The 21,223-nt window shown below is 44.1% G+C and overlaps 1 protein-coding gene across 1 annotated transcript; it reads right to left on the bottom strand.

Moving 5' to 3' along the window:
• Positions 1 to 14,574: 14,574 nt before the first annotated feature.
• rcn1 (reticulocalbin 1, EF-hand calcium binding domain) lies at positions 14,575 to 19,321 on the bottom strand. Its single transcript, XM_042062286.1, has 6 exons — positions 18,814 to 19,321; positions 17,816 to 18,009; positions 17,540 to 17,718; positions 16,400 to 16,460; positions 15,684 to 15,883; positions 14,575 to 15,266 (listed from the first exon to the last, which is right to left on the bottom strand). The coding sequence occupies exons 1-6, from the start codon at positions 19,032 to 19,034 to the stop codon at positions 15,159 to 15,161; spliced, it is 963 nt and encodes a 320-aa protein (XP_041918220.1). The 5' UTR covers positions 19,035 to 19,321; the 3' UTR covers positions 14,575 to 15,158.
• Between the last annotated feature and the right edge of the window lie 1,902 nt (positions 19,322 to 21,223).

Here is a 21,223-nt window from a genome sequence, read left to right as displayed (position 1 = left end):
GCATTGCATGGAATATTTTCAGTTAATATCGTACTGTAAAGCATTGTGTCATATTAGATGGATTTTCAGTACAAGATTTACCACATATTTTTTATGTACAAATGTATAAATCTTTAATGATTTTCTTAAAACCCATTCTTTCAAAACTGCAACTGCTGGCATTCTAAAACATAGAGCTTTGTGGGAGCCTTTCTTGTTTTCCCTGTATTACACATAACTGTCCCCTAAAGGGTGTGAAGAGAAAGGAGTCTACCAAACGCAGTGTGTGTGTTTGTGTGTGTGATAGAATGCCGTCTAATTACAGTGTGTCAGTGTGTTACTAAATCAGGTTCTCGGTGAGTTGGAAGCTATAATTTGGCCTAATGTGGGACTGTGTTTATGGATAGACCAAACTACATGTGGAAAGAGACGAGGTAACTTGAGACAGGCAAGTTTCCTCTCAGCATAAACCTATAGATTTAGGCCTTCAGAGGCAGTTCAGCAAATATATCACTTTGAATTTTAAGCCTATACACTTCATTGATATAATTAAAGTATAAGTCCACTGACAAGAGCTGCTTTTGCATATGGACCCTTTCAAGAGAGTTCCATTATCAGCATCATAGTTGGCCCCACAAGACTTCCTTTTTAACATTCCATATGTTATCTTAATGCAGAGGAAGTAGATTGGGGCCCAAATAGAACGTTCAAGCATTGTTTTTGTTTTTATTGTTGAAAGGGTCCATAGTTTTACTACCATTACACTAATTCAAAACTACCCTTGAACCACTTTATTCTTATTCGAATGGTTCAATCTCACCCTTGTCAAACCTTTAATTCACGTACATTTCACATTTATTAAACATGAATTTTAGAACAAAAGTACTGTATGTATGTATGTATGTATGTACTGTATATATGTTTGGACTTGGATTTCTCCCTATTCCTTGTAATACTTCAATTGGTAGTGAAAATAGACTTGGAAGCCTTCTAATTAAGGGCCTTAGCAATGCTCCCCACAGCTGATTTATCGTAGTGATGAAAACACACCCAGAAACTCTCACGCATACTTTTACAGTCATACAATACGTCCACACACTAACTGCCAATCTTCACAAACTAAGCTTCTCCATTTCTAGTAATTGGTGTGTGTGTGTGTGTGTGTGCCTGAATTTGTGTGTACTTCTCTATTTGATTCTTGAAGCCCTCCTCCTCCATCGCAGTAATGAGAGGGCTTCTGGTTAGAGTGGAAAAGGAGGGGGACACAGGCAGAGTCTCTCCCACATTAGGACCCTGCTGCACTGACAGACGTCAACGTGTAAAATGACTTACTCAAACACTATTCCTAAATAGGGCTGATAATATTATACAGAAACTGTGGAAAGAGATTTACATACTGTACAGTATTTCAGGTTTGTCAGATGCTACTTTTCTCAGGCTCAATCTATAGAATAGATCTATGCATTACATTACACATATGCAGAACTCCAAAGGTTCTTCAGAGAATCCTAGCCAAGCTCTCTTTACCTCCATGAGTGTATTTGCTGATACATCATCATCCCTCTTAACGAGGGAGTCCTCATGTGCTCATTCATCTGTGGTGGACACATACATACACACCTGGAGGGGGTCGCTTCAGTTTGACTCAACGCATTGGGGACAACACAGACAATCTCCACGTTTGACTCTAACACAACGGCAGCAGCAGCAGCAGCGGCAGCAAGCAGAGCAGCCTTTCTCAGATGGCCTGGAGAAGTCCACATGGCTGACCTTTCCCCCATAGAACTACACGGCAGGAAAAAAAAGAAAAAGAAGAAAGAAAAAACGAGGAAATGTGAATCACCCTCTGATCCTCTGGCTAATCATCCCTGCCTTGACCCTCCTCACAGCACCCCCTCTCTGATTCTGTCCTCCCCACACTCAACCCCCTAATTAGCCCCTACACTCCCACTGGCTGCTTCCACCCCTCCCCTCCCCTCCCCACCCTATCCCGCCAGCCTCTTGCCCACGGTGAAGGGCAAGCTAGCACGTCAAGCCTTACCACGCTCACTGGAGGCGACCAAGCCCCGTGGGACCAGCGAGACAGAGGGACAGACCGAGGGAGTGCCATTAATGACCTACACACACACACACACACACAAAACAGAAAGAAATCAGTGCTGGGCTCTGGAAAGGCGTGGCCCCTGGTCAGCTTGGAAGCCCTGGACAGCCCTCTGAAACACACACCACTAGTCGTGTGAGAAATAGGGCAGCCCCATCAGCTCTGGGATAATCACCCTCCTCCTCCTCAGCCCCCCACAACCCACGCTACTCTCTGAACTCGCACACGTCCAGGATTTGGTCACTGATGCCCCCTCTTCCCTCCCTCTTCTCTCTCTTTCTCTTTCTCTCTCTCTCTCTCTCTCCCTTTCTCTCTCTTTCTGTGGGAAAGAACTCATGATGACTTGAGAGGTTGATTAGGTGAGGTGGGGTGGTGTGGTGTGGTGTGGTGTGGTGTAGGGCGTGGGCTCTGGGAGGTTGGGAGAGTGTTTAGATTAGCTGCTAGCGTGTGTGTTTGAGAGTGAGAAAGGAGAGTGTGACTCCAGGCCTAATGGAGGATGAACATGAATGGGGAGAGATGCCAGGCTTGGGCAAGGGAGAAATTAACAAACAGATGAAGGAGAGAATCAGAGATGGAAGGAATAATGGAGATGGAAAGAAAGAGAGAGAGAGAGAGAGAGAGAGAAGAAGGAAAGAGAGAGAGGTAGAGAGCAAGGGAAAAGGAAGGAGTCATAATGAATAAGGGAGCTAGAGAGAAAGAAAGCAAGAGAGAGAGAGAGAGAGAGAGAGAGAAGAGGGGAAGAGAAAGAGGTATAGAGCAAAGGAAGAAGGAAGAAGGAGTAGTAAGGAATGAGGGAGCTAGAGAGAGAGAGGAGGTGAAGAGAGAGAGGAGAGAAAGAGAGGAAGAGAGAGAGGTAGAGGAGAGAGAGAGAGGCAGAGAGAGCAAGGGAGGAATCCTTGTCCTGCAGAGGGTCTCTGTGGCCCCTGCAGTCTGGGCTATTAATTAAAAGTATTAAACAAACAAGGCCCTGGTGTGGAGGAGGAGGAGGAGGTGGGGGGGTCCATCTGCTGCCAGCGTGAGAGCGGGCCTCGGAGCAGGGCCCTACCAAGAGCCCACTGAGGCCCCGAAGAGACCCTGCGGAGGCTCGCCGAGCCCGCCGTCACTCAAGACACCGAGAGGAACAGATGGGCCCCAGTCCCCTGAGGAGGTGGAGGAGAGTGAGGGAGAGAGAGATAGAGAGGGAGAGAGAGAGAGAGAGAGAGAGAGAAAAGGGATTGGTGGTGGTCCAACCGCCTCGAGCCTTTTCTTGTTGTTCTCCCAAGCTAAAGGAATCTGGGACAGTTGGATGGGGAGAGAAGGGAATAGATGTACAGAGAGAATGAGAAAAAGATGAAGAAAGAGGGGAAAATAGGCTGAGGATGAAAAGAGAGAAAAAATGTTATGCCTTGTGTTGCCCCTGCATTGCCCTTTTCCACTGCCAATATGATTTGTGCAATCATGTCAACACCTTATGTTTCACACAGATTAATGTTCTTGCAAAAAAGAGCTTGCACACACCATACATTGCCAACGCTAAAATACACACTTTTAATTCGTCAAAATAAAATATAGAGTTGCGGTCCAAACATTTTCATCCCCATTCAGACATTATCAGTGTAAGAAGAAGAGAGTAAGAAGCCTTACACCTCCAATACAGTGTAATGACACTGAAGATGTAACGTAACAATAAAATATTACAGTATGAGCTTCTAACAATTATTCAGATCATAAGTTACTATGAATTATTTATCCCGGAGGCTAGGATCACCATAGGATCACCATATTCACATCTAAAACAGTACTGTGAGGAGATCTACACTAAGTTGTACTCAACTATGACACAAGTACTCAAGTTAAGTCAGAGTATCCATTTGAAATAGTTATTAAGGTGGAAAGATAAAAGGTGAGCCTGGCCTGATGGAGTGGCCAAAAAGGCCGAACACAGGGAATGACATTGTTACAGTGAATTCAGTCTGATAACTCCTCAAGAGGGCTCTGGCCTTTTAGTGGGCTGTGTGACCGCTGCCAGCTGAAACTGAATAGACTGGGAAAGTAGCTCCCAAATACCAACAGACCCTGTGAGGACTGGACCTTCCTCTCCACTACCCTCTGCCTGCCTGCCCTTGCAGCCCCTTACTACCCTCTTTTTAAGGAGCTTGCACACTGCTCCAACAAACACCAACAAACTGCAACATTCTAAAGTTGGCAGCTGTTGGAAATTGTCTTTAGAATGTTCTTAAAACCAACTGCCAGTCCACACTGTGGTGACTCCATCCAACAAACGGCAACAAACACAGATGGCCAGCTCACACTGACCCAACTGTGGGTGTTTGTTGGAGCAGTGTGCACGCTCCATAACCTTGCAGCCCCTTTCTCTCCTGACTCACCATCGTTAGTCATTTCCAGTCTGGACACAGATACCAGTCAACTAACTGAAGATTAAATTTCACCTTTTTAGTTCCAGGCCACTGGCCAATTATTTGAAGTGAAAGTCTCCTTTACTTTCCTGTTAATGTATGATACGGGGCATTCCTGTGATATTTACCCTGCTCTCAACTTAATCCTGGACTCTTTAATTATGACGTGTTATCCTTTGGTCTCAGTGGGGCTTCTGAAGTGAGGAAGTGAGAGTTCTTTTGTTCTTCTTCTGCATATGCTTTCACATACGTGGTGTCCACAGATTATTTTACCTGCAAAGCAACCAAGCATCCCTTTTATATTTGTTTGTTGTGCATGTCAGAAATTGTACTTCTCTAATTCTATATAAAAAGGGTTCATTGCTATACACTACCTACTTGATACCAATTAATATTTGATCACATAGATAGGCTATGTTCTTTCAATAGCCCTGCTTTGACAAACACTACCAAAGACATGCCCCTCTGCTTTCATGTGCAAGCAGATAAAAGAAAGCTTATGAGAAAATCAGTCTGACTTGATGTGACAGGGAGTGTTGGATGAGAGCAAGCGATTATAAGAGACACGTGTGCGGAGTGCATTTTTGGACTTTAAAGCTGTTCTCTTGTTATTCCCAGATTTATAATCTTCTTCTGTTCTATTAGAGTGCAGCAGAGGTTATGCCCAGTGTTGCACAAGAGGACATCACAGGATGAGTGCTTGAGTCAGATGGAAAAGAGGACATCATTACACGCTCTCTGTTGGCTCTCCATTATGTCGCAGCAATGGCGTGTTAAACACACGTACACATATATTCATAAGCACAAACAAGCTAAGAAACCGCGCAGGTCTAAGGCGCTACCATCACTAGCTCAATGGGGCAGTGTGTCGTTAACACTGCCCATTAGCGTTGCAATTGGGCAAAAACGAGAGTGAGCTGTCGCGTAAAATGACCCCCGCGTCCAGGCCAAGACAAGAGGCAGATCAGAAAATGACAATGTCCCGTCAGCTAACGCTGCTGCACTGAGTTGAAGTTTTTGAGCTTGCAGCTTGATTAGCGTTGTGATAGGCTATGCTCCACTCATTCCTCCTCTCTCTCTCTCTCTCTCTCTCTCTCTCTCTCTCTTCCTTCCAGCGTATTACCACTCCTCCATGGGGTGCAAAGGGCCTGTCAGGAACCATGAGACTGTCAGGCTGTGATGGCCTCCTCAGCCCTAGGGAGAGAAGGGACAGCGAGTGTCGGGGGCCATGTCCCACGCGCGTGCTAACGAGGCCGAGTCAAGGCTCTCCCCCCAATGCCTCTCTCCTCAGCTGAGCTGAGAAGCAGATCATTAGGAGTGCAAAACAAGGCACATGTCAGAGTCGCCGCAGAGGCGTCTAATGGGCCATTTACCCCGGTCAGTGTGTGTCGTTGATGACGCAGGACTTGACCACTCCACTATTCTTCGTTATTCCAAGACAAGAAAAAAAGTAGTGTGGTGATTGCGTATCCATTTACCATTATTGTGTCTGTCTTTGGCATGCTCTTGCAATATTGCCTTTAATGTTTCTTATGGATGTCTACCACACATTGATCCATATGTATCCATACAGCATCCAGACTGAGGCAGCTATGAGAGATGTCTCGCTGAGTGACCTCGATTGGATTTGTTCGCCCTCAGTCTCGTGCGATGTAGCACAGATCTGGATAACACAGTCACAGGCCATTAGGTGGATGCTGTCCTTCTGCACCCAACTAGCCACTGGAGGCTAATGGGCAGCAACTGTTAAGAAAGACCAATTTAGGCCATTAGCATGGCCACGGCCAGAGTATAATGAAGAGGGGAAAGCGTTCAGAGATGTGGGGGGTCTCCACATACATATACGCAAGGCAGCAATGAGGTTACAGCTCTCACACTAACAATCAAGGAAGCCGGCTCTACTTGGAGTGGCTACTGTCATCTCAAACAGCTTGTTAATGCGAAAAAGCCTCAGCGTGGCTGTCAGCCACAGGAGAGGGCATCCTCTTGACATGTGGAGGGTTAAATTTAGGGCCCCTGTTCTGGAGAAAAGGTCACTGACACCACCTCACTTGTCAGCGGCCCCGTCCTCTGACGCTGAGAAGGAGAAGGAATGGAGGAGTGGCCATAAGGGCCAAGGCACGTTGAGTGACACGAGGAATGATGCCAGTCAATAATCCTAGTCTTGGTCTGGGATGCCGCGGCATTCGTTGCCACTTCATTTCAACAATGGCTACGTTAGATTAGATACATACACTATTAGATACCATTAGATCCACGAAAGACCATTAGTTAACATCAATTAAGTTGTTTCAAGAAGATGTCACAGAATGTCTGTCCCCCTCTTTCCAAACGAAGACATTGGTCAATGATAGTGCATGAGGTGTGAGCATAAATAGTGCCTCTGGTTCTAGCTATCTCTGCTGGACAAAGCTATTATCCTTTGCCATGTTTGGTCCTCTACATCTGCACAAATAAGGATACCCTCTTGTGCCCTGTCTTCATAAGTCATGCATGAGTCATAAGTCATGCATAATGGCATTGATGTGATGAAAAAGCCATTGACAAAATGTTTTTTTTTGTTGAGTCCATATTGGTTGATGCTTCCTTGAGAGTTCTGTTTTAGGTGATAGATATGAGGCTACTTGGATATGACTATGAGAAATGGATACTATGGCAATATTATTATATGAATGAATTAAAATGTGTTGAAATCCATTGTACTCTATTATATTTACAAAGGAGAATCCTTCTGTTGTCTGTTTTGCAGCCACAAAAGACAGCACTTTCAGAACCCAAGACTACTAAACAGAACCTTCCCTGGATGGGATGACCAAATATATGCTTTAATGTAATGTCAGAAGTATTGCAGGTCTGTAAGTATCTATAAAAAAGAAATCCATTATTCACCAACCTTAATCCACACATCCCCAGTCATCCACCGCCCCCCGCCCCCACCACACACACACACACACACACACACACACACCTCCTCCGCCTCTCCCTCCTGAAGTACCAGATGCCCCCTCAGCTGTGAGGGCCGCATGCTCACCCTGGGGGGCGCTGGGCTGTGAAATCTCAGGTGACACTCACCTGGATTGGACAGAACTCGTGACATCTGCATTCTGTGATTGCAGCGTCTGTCCGCGTGGATACGCGTTGTTGCTCGGATCAATCGCACGGCAACTCACAGGCCTTCACATGAGCCTGTGCATGTTTGTGTGATCGTCTGTGTGTGTGTGTGTGAGAGAGAGAGAAAGAGAGCAGGGGGTGTAGAGGTCCATTGCGCTTGATGTCTCACAGGGGAACTAAATGGAGAAATAATTATTTTCCCATTCCCCTCATTATCTTGTGACCTCATTAACTTCAGCTTGTTCACAATTCAATCACCATGATATGGCAAATACTTATTTAATGACTGTGGTGGACCAGGGCCATGTTTATCTGCCTTGTTTTCTAATGGCACCAAACTTTGTTTACATCCTGGCGTCTCTCTTGTGGAACACAGGGATGGAACAAGAGAGACCAAGATGCCAGCACATGCATTAGAATGATATAAAGAGAGATGAGAGAATGATACATCAGACAATGAGAAATGATGAGAAAAGTGGATACGGTTGTCCCAGATGCAAGATATGGATTCATTCTTTTAATATTTAATGATACACACACACACACACACACACAAATATATATATATATATATATAGTCTGGAAGGTGACTGAGTCCCAACAGAAAAATTAAAGCACAAATATGCTTATAAAATATTTAACTGAATATTTCATATTTTATCTAACTTGATGATAATTTAATGATAATTAAAAAGAGTTGGTGAATGCTTACATTTCCCCACAAGATCCTTACAGTTCATCACTTTGCATGCATGTAATCTTTCTTTCTGTCATAAAATCATATTGTGGGCCCCCTTGGCAAGTGTCTTTGTGTCTGATGGGAGCAGCGAAGCCTTCTGGTGCCCCTGAGAGGCCCTGAGAATTTGGGTTCGGGTCCCCTGGTGTGTTGCCATCAAGGGCCCTGGGGCTTTGGGACTGTGGGCCCCTGAGCACCTCAAGCAAAGCAGGGCTCAGATGGGGTCTCTCAGGGTACTGGCCCTCTCACCAAGGGACCGTAGACAGCCAGGGGGGAGAGGGGAGAGAGGGGGGTGATGGGAAGGGAGGAGGAGGACTGGAACACCTTGAGAAGAGACTGCCTGGGAGGAAAAGAGCAGCTCGAGCGTCTCTCTGGAGACATTCGGAACACACACATAAACAAACACATGAGGGCACACATGCACACACAGACTCTCTCTCTTTGTCACACACACACACACACACACACACACACACACACACACACACACACACACACACACAACACAGACACTCACATGCCATAAACAGTACATACCATTGTATGCACCACGCATGCACATACAAACATGGTCTCTCTCTCTCTCTCTCTCTCACACACACACACACACACACACACACACAAACACATAAATACAAAATAAACATACCCCACGGCATGCACACAGACATGCTAACACACTCACATCCAAATCCAGGCCAGACATTCTGTAAAGCAGCTCTCCTCCTCCCATCACTGTAGCATACAGCATATAGATCACACACAGCACAGTGGATCACATTACTTTTGATGTCACAGGGACTGAACATTGAGGACCAAACCGGCCACCAGCTCCATGTTACACACACATGCCTAAAACCTGGGTGATGATGACCCCTGCAGCACACTCCTCACCTCCCATCCCTCGCTCTCAGAGAGACAGAGAGAGGGAGAGAAAGAGAGGGAGAGGGGGGTACTTAGAAAGAGAGAGAGACAAAGAGTCTGAGAAAGAGAGAGAGCGAGTGAGAGAAGGAGAAAGAGAGCGAGAGAGTAATGGGGTTCTGTGGATGAGACCCAACACCCCTGTGCTCAGTACTCTGTCTGGCCTAACAGGATTACATCTGTTAACATCATGTGAGAGATTAGATCAGAGGATGTGGGGCCTCCTGGGGATGGAGGGGGTGGGGGGAGGTGGAGGTGGAGGTGGAGGGGGTGGGGGAAGGTGGGGGTGAGGGGTGGAAAACTGGGTCTGACTCCCCCACTCACTCAACCTCAATCTCAGCAAGACACAGATGCTGAGGGAGAAAGAGAGAGAAAGAGAATGAGACAGACAGAGAGAGACAGAGAGAGAGAGAGAGAGAGAGAGAGAGAGAGAGAGAGTACAGAGTGAACGTGTGTGTGTGGGGAGGAGGGGTGAGAAAAGGAGGACAAATAAGGAGGCAAGCCCTCAGGCTGTGGACTGGTTCAGAGCATCGGTCCCTTTGGGATGGAGGAACTCATATACACATGATCACATGCACGCTTACTCTCTCTCTCTTTCCCTCTTACACACACACACACACACACACACACACACACACACACACACACACACACACACACACACACACACACACACACACACACACAAAAACACAAAAACAATACAACATTTTATGGGAATGTTACATTTGTATGTCATCAGATATCATAGGCATTTTTACATGACATTACATTATATTACATTACATTTGGCTGACGCATTTTTAACCAAAGCGACTAACAACATGGTAACAGTTAAAGTTTTAAAGCAATTCTCTCAACAATTTAATCAATAAGACCTTTGAGGATTCTTTTATTTTAACACAATTACATAAATCTGTTTGGGATTGAATATTATATGAATTTAAAAATGTTAATTCCCTGTGAGGACTGTAAAAAATGAATGAATGAGTTAACCTGATGATGCAGTTGGATGTGTAATTTGATTTGTGTGGGCATGGCTCTCAATACCTTGCATGACCACATAGACACAGCTCATTAACTGCCCACAGCTTTATGGGGTCTTAATTAAGATTTCTACCTTCTCCGACTGTAAAAGACCAGGCAATGTAAGGTGTTACCCATTGAGTAGGCCCATTAACTGTGATTTATGAAGAGAAATCTATCTTTAGACACTGGGACATATACACCCACCTAAGGGGCTAGCTAGGTGTAAGGACATTTAGGCCTCTGTCTCCGTGTGCATTGTCTCCATTTCACCACCTGGGGGAGTAGAGGTTGTGAGATTTGCTCTGTGTTAGTCTTTCTGCTTGGCATGATGTCCTTACAACTAGCTAAAGTAAGGACACACACACACACACACACACACACACACACACACACACACACACACACACACACACACGCACACACACCAGGCACGGTTGAGCTGCTGTGCACTAGAATCTTAGCATAGGCGCGATCATAAGTCCAACCGTACCGTGCCCGAGTCCACCTCCGCAAGCAGACCCTGGCGCGGATAAGCGTAACGTGCCCGAATCCACCTCCGCAAGCAGACCCTGGCGCGGATAAGCGTAACGTTCCCAAGTCCACCTCCTCAAGCAGACCCTGGCGCGGATAAGCGTAACGTGCCCGAGTGGGGTATGGAGTGATCACACTGGTCAAACAAACCGGGCTTTGGGGGTCAAGCGTACTCGGGTACGGTATGAATGGCACAGTGTGAGTACCCCCTTAGAAGACCCCGTAACACTGCAGGCTCAGTGTTGTTTTTGTGTCTGTCGTGTTGTTCATTACTCACTCACTGCAGAATAACAGTGAGGTCCAGTTCAACAGTTTATTAGAGTGAACAACATCATCATGCTTATCAACATGCTGCTCACAGAAAGTGCAAAAAAGGGTCCTCGTATGTGACTAGGTACAAGGGGAGATCTGTCTTTTTTTTTTTTACTGTACACAACAGCAAATAGTATTATTCCTATACTTTTGTTTTAAACAGCTTATTTCTGCCATAAATAATAATAATTTATTTTCACCAAACCACATTATAATGTTCTCAGGGTGTGAACTTGAACGTTTCCCAAACTACAAGGTGAGGGCATGGAGTCACCGCAGTGGAGGCACAGACAGACTGAGGAAATGAGAAACCTAAACATCCAATTACTGCTCATATTAAGTCTGTCACTGCTCTGATGAGTGATGAGTTTATTGCCTACTTTGTACTTATATCACACAGTCAGGGCCTCAAATTCCTCCTTTGTCAAATATGGCATGAAAGTACTGGTGACGACAACGGGAAAATATGGGCATGGCACAAAATTCATACTGATCTCCTCTTTTGTGTTTTGAGTGAAACAACAAAATAACGTCAACAAAACACCTCAGTCTCTTTTCCACCTCCTCCCACCTTCACCCTGCTCCCTGTGTAGCTTACACTGCCAGCCCACCAAATGAGCTCAGTGAAATAGTAGAGGCATTCCGTATGAATGTTGACATTAATATTCACATTAAAAACCTGTTTATGCCCCCTCCCCTCCATCCCCCATCCCCCTCTCTACTCATCCACATCCACCCACCTCTCTCTCAGACACACACACACACACACTCATTTGCATGTGGGCCAAGAGTCTTATTCACACAGACGTTTGTATTAAACCTGTCTGTGGTCATTACACACACACAGTCTGAATAATTACACACTCATCTTAAATGGGGTCCCAGTCGCTAAAAAATAACCGCAAGGCGTGGTGGATTGTGCAGGACACACATGCATGCATGTACATACATATAAACACACACACACACACACATACACACATGCACGCTTCCAAAGGCAAAAATTATTTTGCATACAGAGCACACACAATGTTTAACGCCACACAGTAGCACTGATGAACACACACACACACACACACACAGAGAAACACAAACTAATTTAACCCGACACATGACAGACCACATATGCTGTGTGGGAAAATAAATTAAGGGAGTGCATTTCTGGACCCCAATTATTCAAATCACCCTAAAGAATGATTCCAAAATAATTCGCCTTCATTCAACATCACAGAAATACAAAACATTGAGGCAATGTAATGTTCTCATATATACGGACCAAATCGGGATAGGTAAGTCAACTGAAATTACTTTACATATCTCTGGCCATTTGTATTTACATGTTGTTTGCATATCCTATTACCAGCATTCCCACTGTGGGTTACGTGTAGTAGTAGAAGATTATGTTCACCTTTTAGCAGCACAGACTGATACAGAAACATTAAATTAACTGCAGTATCTGTGCACATATTGAGCACTGAAGTAGAGAGACAGCGGGTAATGGAAATATACATCTTTCAGAGCTGAGAAATCATGTGATGAATTTTATTGTTGAATATATTGTCTTAGGTTTAAAGCCAATTAAAACAACCTTATAAGACACATTCTCTGGGTGTGTTAATGTTTTGAAAACCCAGAAAATGCCTGGCACTGGTAAACCACCACACACAAAGACCTGAGAGCGCACATCATCTCTCCTAGCTGTTAATGACTACTGCCTACTGGAGTGGGTTCTGTAAGTAGGACTTACTTATACACAGCCATATTCTACTGCCCTTCATTCTATTTTTACAGTTCTGATTTTATTCTTTTATGTTTTTTATTTGTTATTCTTATATGTCAAGTGAGTGTTGTACTTTGAGAGCAAAGATTAACTGGAGTCAAATTCCTTGTTTGTTACGCAAACCTGGCCAATAAAAGCTGATTCTGATTCTATCTGCCCAGATCCATATGTTCCCCTTGCGGAGGACTGCGAGGGTTGGGGGGGGGGGGGGGGGGGGCGGCACACTGAGGCTCTTTCTCAGTTACATGGGAGAGTAGGAGTGGAGGCGCCGCGGGCTAGGAGGCAGCGTGCGGCACGAGTGGTCAGATCAGCTCCATCCTGCAAACGCGACCAGCCCCAGCATGTCAATTAGCCAGTTCGTGTGTGTGTGTGCAAGTGAGTTGGCAACTGCCTTTCCACTGCAGCCTTATTGGAGTTCACACACAACTTAATAATACACACACACACACACACTGTCGACCACTGCAGTCTGACAGTCAGTCAAAATAGCTCCCCCTCTCCCACCCCGCACACACTCTTGACGATGTGTAGCTGCTGGCCAAGGGGCCTTTACAAACCTTTGTGATATAATGATGGCCAATTACAGCCACTTAGAGGGCAATCAGTCAAGCTGAACTATTCAAGGGGCTGGCACATAGCTCTGGACAACAGCTGTAGACCACTGTCACCCTAATGTCATTCACAGTGGAGAGTGTGAGAGCTAATCTGTGTATGCATGTGCGTGTGTATGTGTGTGCGTGTCTGTGTTTGAAGGTGAAGATTTGTGGCTCCTGATTCACATTCAGCTTTTTTTCTCCCTGTGTGTGTGTATGTGTGTGTCTAGACATGATGTTTGAGATGTTTGCTTTGGTAAAAAATCATATTGTAATATACAAATCATACACAGGTACACACATGGTGAAGAGGTGATGTTCTAATAGTTAGTACAAAATAACAATTCCCAGACTTAAGAGGAAAAAAAGTGTTTCTTTAAAAAATTAAGAGGGTTCTTTTCTTTAGTACATACGACAATGTAGTTTAACAGCAGGGAGGGGGGGGGGGGTGCTGGAGAGGGGGAGAGTTCACCTGAAATAGGAATTGGGTTCAAAATGGAAAAGCATCAAGGTAAGCTTAATGCAAAGACACCCCCTGCTTCTCCTGAAATTCAAGTTATTTCAAGTTATTTTGTTATGGACATGGCCAGAGCCATGTCCATAACAAACGGCACAAAGTAATTCACTTATAAAAAAGGCTCATATCTTATAGCATACTGTAAAATACATATGTAACAGTTCTCCATGCAAGCCATTAAGTACTTCAAAAAGGCATTGAAATGGAAACTAAAGCTAAAGGGATTGCATGAGAACTAGATTAAAGAAAACACGTGCAAAAGTAATGTCCTTAAGACATGTCGGTTAGTAACATTTCAGGCAGCTGCAGTTGTTGACAATGAAAGTCAAATTCACGGCTGAGCAAACTCAGGTGATGGGACTCTGAAAAGACGGACACTCTCATAAATAACAGTATTCTTGCGCTAGTGTTTCCATACATCTCAGACACATTCATCACTAGTAGCGACAGCTGAAAATCTGTCAGGCCTATAGCTCACATCTTCTTAAAGTTAAAGACTAAATAAATTAAGTTAGTACATGTCCTTGTTTGTGCTTTCATACTGGCCCACACAAAACAGACAAAAACGTGACATACATCTCACTTATACTTCAAACAATTCATACCTACAACAGACATACAAGGGAAATATGAAAAATAACAGTGGGGAATAAAGGGTCGCTTTGGAAGTTGAAATATTTGGATCACTCTGCAATAACAGGAACAATGGCAAAACACCTGGTTTTATATGATGAATGAATTCAGAGGAGCGGTCTGGTGGGCAGTAGGAAAAGTGGCATACATACACACACACACACACACCCTAGCACGCACACTATCTGTCTACACATCTACAGCCGGGATGGTCCCTGATCCAGGCAGGCAGGTGTGGGGAGATGGAGAGGCTGCTCTCGGTGGTAGCTCTGAGGTAGCCCTGCCATCAGGGGGGGTCTCCCAGTCGTTTGTCTCTCGGAGTCCCATATGCAGTGCCGAAAAGTGTGTGGTGGTGTGTGTGTGTGTGTGTGTGTGTGTGTGTGTGTGTATATGTGTGGACGCGTCACCAGAGCTGCCCGTGAGAGTCTCCCGGAACAGAGGTGCACACAAGCAGGCACACTGTGTGTGTGTGTGTGTGGGGGGGGTCCTCCAGTGTCCTGCGACCCTTCTCCGCAGTGCTCACAGCTCGTCGCGGTCCCTGGTCAGGTCCTCCCCGTAGTTGGTGGCCTGGCTGCCCACAAACATGTTCCAGTTCTCCAGGATCTCCTGCTTGGTGAGCATCTGGTCCTGTACAGCAGAGCACCCGCAGGAGGAGGAAAGTCAGCATACGATTCCTCTCAATTCAGACTCAAACTAAATGCTGCACTGCTATGGTTAACAGCCATCTAAACATCACATCTATTTTGACAGAAGTACACACTTTTAAAACACGAAGAGTGGGCTGTGGGCCTTTTCAGAAATCATGAAGCTGGACTTGATCAAGGTCTTTTCTGCTAACTTTTTGTTTTAATGTAATGCTGAGGTGTATGCTGATTAGGTAACTGATAAGGATAGAGGTGCACTTATTTTCATGGAGAATACAGTTGTACAAATCCACAGTAAAATAAAATAATGTTCTGCCTGTGCCCTTTAAACCTGACGACGATCTGATGCCAAACAGTGGTTGTGTGAAGGCTGTGCGTAGCACCGTGTTGTATGAGGTACCTTGTCTGTGTCTGACTCGTATACCAGGTGTCTGGCTTCAGCCAGCGCGTGGTCGTAGTCCTGCGGGAGGATCCAGTGCTGAATCTCATTCGTGTCCATCTTCCCATCCTTGTTCAGGTCACGGAAGTCCGAGAACTGGTCCCGTTCGGTTCTGACCCAGTCAGGTTCAGGGCCTCCCTCCTCATGGGCAAACATGTCAGCTGAGGGAACACAGAAATGCCAGTTCAGGAAACACAGAGAGGGCTAGAACGATACCATTTTAATGCGCTAGTCTACAGCAAAACTACTATGGATGTTTTATAATTACAACAAGGGGCCAGTAGCATGTGGTCATTGCACTACAAATCAAGGAAGATAAGACTGCATATGGCAGAGGCCTCAATGGACTCGGCTGATGGAAAACAAAATCTTTTCAATCTTTCATCTACTTGTTATGGACAGAGAAAACCACATGCGCCAAATGTCCTGAGACGGGAGTGCTAGTGATCTAGATCACATGCTGCCTCATTTCGGTCTCAGGAGGCTTTTTTCCCAGGACCACAAACAAGCACATCTTTCATTCGGAAATTAGGCCATGAGGGCAGCTCATCCTGTGCCAAGCTCACAACTCCTCTTGCCACAAACCCACACCAAACACAGTGGAATATTTCACATTCTCCTGATCTGAAAACAAGTTGAAGACAACACACATAAGACAGATTGAGAGATGAGCTCACCAATATATTCATCCTCGTCCACATAGCCATCCCCATTTTTATCAATGTCCTCCAGGGTTTCCTGTGGGTAGGCCATGAGAAAGGGCAAAACAGAAGGAGGACAGAGTAAAGACATGTCAGACTTCAACTTTGTTTTATGTTCTTCAAGCAGTAAACTTGCTATTGTTTTTCAACTCTGTTTCACTTAAGGATATATTTGAAACACGGTCCACCACTGCTGAAAAAGAATGGCTTTCATTAATTCTACAGCATGACTGTATGAAAACAATTTGAAATCCTCCATGAAACAGGTGCCTTCTTTCCTATTTTTTAGAATACCCTTTTATCAACAATTAAGACCAAATGTAAGGAAGTTAAAAGTAACACTATGTTCACCAGTAAGATAATCCTCATAATCCTAAAAACATTTGGAATTACATTCAGAGTTCTGTTCCTGGTGCAAATTGTGACTCGAGTGTCTATGCTTCAACACACCTTAACATAAATAATTTGCACTTTAGAATAGGTATTGTATTATTTGTGAATGTCAAGACCTTGAGCATAAGCTCTCATCCCTCCCTTGCAGTTGCAATCCTGTTATCCAAATGTCTGTTTCAAGAAGCGACACAAGAGTGAGGACGAGACCTCCCCCCTGACTCCAAAAAATATCCCTTCTCATGATTATTGAATTAAAGAGTTTCCATTTTGGAATTTGTGTTACATCAAGAGCATCCCTTCACATTCCTGTATTTAGGAAAATAAGCAAAATAGTCAGCAAAATAATCAAAATAATCAGTTAATTTGAAGGACTTCAAAAGGAAAGATACAAAATATTTGAGGAGCTCTGGTACACAAGTTAAAAAATGTTTCATTGTTATCTCTGTCCCTCTCAGAGATGTCTGGCATGACCTCTCTTGAACTCATGGTTGAAGTACACACACTCCATGTCACACAACTGAACCTAAAATAAGATTCTTTATAAAGAATGACCATCCACAGTTTGGTCAGAACTCGGATATCCCAGGAGCAGTGGGACTGTGGAAAGCTACCCAAAAAGGCACAGTGAAAAACCACACCAAAATGAATGGTTCTGCAACAAGCTAAATGAGGGGTTACCCACAACAGAACTTCTGGTGTTTTAGGTGTGATGCTTTGACTTACCAGGACCACTATCTCCTTCATGTGATCAAACTCCTCGGGGTGCAGGAAGGCAGTGAACTCGTCTCGTCCAGCCACCAGGTCACCGTCCAGATCGGCTGCCTTAAACCTCCTCTCGTCTCGCGGGAGCATCTTCTTAAAGCTGAACTGGTCTTTATCATCTTCAAACTCATCAGGGTTGGCTAAGGGGAAAGGGTTGAGAACACAAACAGTAACCAAGGGCCCCCAGGTTTAATATTAAACATCCCTGCAGGACTTGTGACGTGTGAACTTCCTCACCCAGGTAGTAGCCATACGTTGACTGTTTGTACTCCTCCCAGGAGATTTTGTTGTCCTTGTTCAGGTCGTAGTCGGACCACACTTTGGCCACATTTTCATAGACATAGCGCTTCTGGACCCTCTTGATCCAGGCATTGAGTTCATCTGTTGTAATGTAACCATTTCCATCGCTGTCAATTCGGTCAACTATCTTCCTGTGAAACAAGTTGGAGGAACCAAAGTTTTAAATCAGAAACACCATCATACTATGTGGACAAATAGCCTACTAGACGTGAATAAGAAAGCAATAAACATTTTGATGACTGAAGCTGTGATACAAAATGGAGACAAAATGCTATAACTGAAGACTTTAAAAATAACTAAAACGTCACAACAGGTTTCATCATGACAGCAAAACCCATGTTCATCCTCGATGCCACGTTGTGATGTTTGTGGGCCCTCCCTCTCTAAAGCATTTCAGGAAAGGGAATTCTGTGGGAGAAGCGCCAAGTCTTATGGATACGCCCATACAAGCCAACGTGGGTAGGCTACTCGGGATGGGCGCAAACTTTATTAGGGCCCTGGCAGATAGCCTATGGACATTTGGTAACTTTCCCGGTTGCGCTAGCAGACTCCAGACTACCTTTAGGCTACCCAAATGGGGGCTGCAAGCCAATTCAGTTAAATTTGAATACTAAACACTAGTAGGAGCTGTTATAAACTAGCTTACTCGAACATTCATTCAAGTCACACCAGCAAGCCTGACTATTAGACATGCCACGACACTGCGTTTTGATCCCGTTTGTTTTTGGAGTAGAACTGCAGCTCCAGTGAATAGGATAAAGTTCCAACTAAAACACGCCATGTATTACAGGCTATAGCATATTTGGTTCAGACATGATAGCACCAAAGCTACAACCCATAACTGTGGGAGAAATTATATACTAGCCAAATCACATATTTCCACCCACTCAAGCCCATTGTTCGGAATTGAGTTCTGATAAACAGGAAATCCTTACCCTAATCTTTCCTTGCTCTCCTCTGGTGTCAGCTGGTCAAATGTAGTGGCCTCCTCTTTGCCTAAGAAGGCCTCATGATCATACTGATAGCTATGGTTATCCTCATGAGGTTGTCTGCTCAATTCGGGATCATGGTGGACCCTCTCTTTCCTTAAGGTAGGCTTCCCATGCACACAGTAAGTACACAGCAACAAAAAGCTCACGTAGCTGCACCCGTTCATTTGTAGACTAAGCGTGATTTCGTCTGGTTTACAACTAACGGAAATATAATGCGACAAACTTCAACTACTACGCCTGCAAAACCGTTTCTTTGTTTCTACAACGGGACTCGATGCAATAGTAGGCGTGACTGCGAGAGCCAAAGAAACCCCTGTGACAAAGTAGCTGTGCATCTAGACACTGCGTGTCATTTAAAACAGCACTATCCTGTAGACGTTTCAAACATACCCGGTTGATTACAAGGCTACCTGACACCACGGGGCACAACCAAGTGCGGGTTGGTTGTAGTTTCTTGTACAACCATTCCAATTCAAGATAACAAACGCGATGTTTGAATCCCTCCATGGTATCGCTTCTTTCATTGGTCAATGAACTGTCTGTAATACGAGATGCCCATGGACGCCACGTAGCAGGCTAGACGCAGAGTTGATGCAGCACGGTTCACGTTCAGTGCAGGGGTTGCCAGATAAGTGTGAAGTGCTCTTTTCCAAATTCTGGATTAGTGATGTGCCACTCAACAAACAACTTCCTCTCCCCCAAGGACTAGGCTACACCAACTCAGATAAACTAGACTATTTTACTTTCACAGCCCTCTGTAAATATTAAAATGTCTCGGTTAATGAATTGCATTATTTATAACACAATCCTTGCACTTGCAGTATATACATTTAATTTATATAAACAGCCAATAAATGGTATATATATTCAAATATAACAATGGCTATCGCTTACTTTCTCCAAGTTCTTATGTTTTGGATGCTCATATTCACATTTTGTCAGGTAGATGTAGTCAAACCAAGGTTGAATTCTGGTCCTTCTGAGAATTTGATGACCTGATTAAGTTTATTAATCAATTTATTTAATGTAATGTCTGTATCCTCGGGATGTCACCATTTCCAGCATTTAAACTATTTACAACGTCTGCAGAGTGGACCCTTACAGAGAGATGGTTGGTTAACAGTAGGCGCTCAGCAACATGGTGCCACCAACCAAAAGACAAACACACTATGGTATAGTATTGTATTGGTTGCAGCCGAACAAAGATAATACAAACATTCTTATATAAATTCTTAATTTATTAAACATAATTTCATATGGTCTAATTATGCAAGAGTATACTTAATGTACCCAGAGTGCAACTTGCTGACACTGTCATCTTTTATCCTCTTTAGGATGCAGGAAAACATGCATTTTGTCATTAAGAATTAGCATAATACGCTAATACAGGGGGCCCCTCCTGCATAAACTGAACTCCAGAGTTTCAGATTGAGCCTAAGGCTAGTGGCCTTTTATTTAATTAATGAATAGTTAATATATTTAAATTAGATTTACCCGGTCAATTTGAATCAGTGTGTCTATGGTGAGATCACAAATGCTTGTATAACATATGCCTGCATTCACTCCATTCACTCACTCATATATTTCCTCTAACAAATGTTAACACTTGCATTTTGCTGCACCCAGCCTCTTCACAAAATCATGACTTCTACCCTAGTTTTCATTAAAATAAGTAGAATAATTTCACTAGAATAATCAATATCATTTCAGCAACATATTTGTAACATGAACATTATTTTGATCCTTCACAGAACCGATTTTAAACTAATTTTAGAACACAATGTCTGTTTTGCTGTGAAATTAGGTTTTTGAAGGAATAATTGACATAGAAAAAACATCAAGTCAGACCATGGAAAAATTGAAGAAATACACTAGAACAATATAACATTATTGTAAACAGACCCTTATTAGAACATTAACATCTACATCACGTGTGTTTGTGTGTGTGGGTGTGTGTGTTTCTGTATGTGCGTGAATGTGTGCGGACACTGTGGTTCACATGCACAGTGGCAACATGACAGCATGAACTGACAACATGAACTGTGTGTGTGTGTGAGAGAGAGAAAGAGAGAGAGAGTGTGTGTGTGTGTGTCTGTTTGTGTGTCTGTTTGTGTGTGTGTGTGTGAATGTTTCCATGTGTGAAAAATGCATGTGTGTGCAAACATTGGTGGTTTTCCTGCACATGTGGCAACATGACAACATGAACTGACAACATGTACTGAGTGTGTGTGTCTGTGAGTGGGTGTACATGTGTGTGTACTGTATGTGTGTCTGTTTGTGTGTGTGTGTGTGTGGGTGTGTGCTTCTGTGTGTGCATGCATGCATGTGTGTGGGAACATTGGTGGTAAGTTGT

Source organism: Alosa sapidissima, chromosome 14 (assembly GCF_018492685.1).
Source record: "Alosa sapidissima isolate fAloSap1 chromosome 14, fAloSap1.pri, whole genome shotgun sequence".
Lineage (NCBI taxonomy): Eukaryota > Metazoa > Chordata > Actinopteri > Clupeiformes > Clupeidae > Alosa > Alosa sapidissima.
This window is presented reverse-complemented; position numbering and strand designations above follow the sequence as displayed.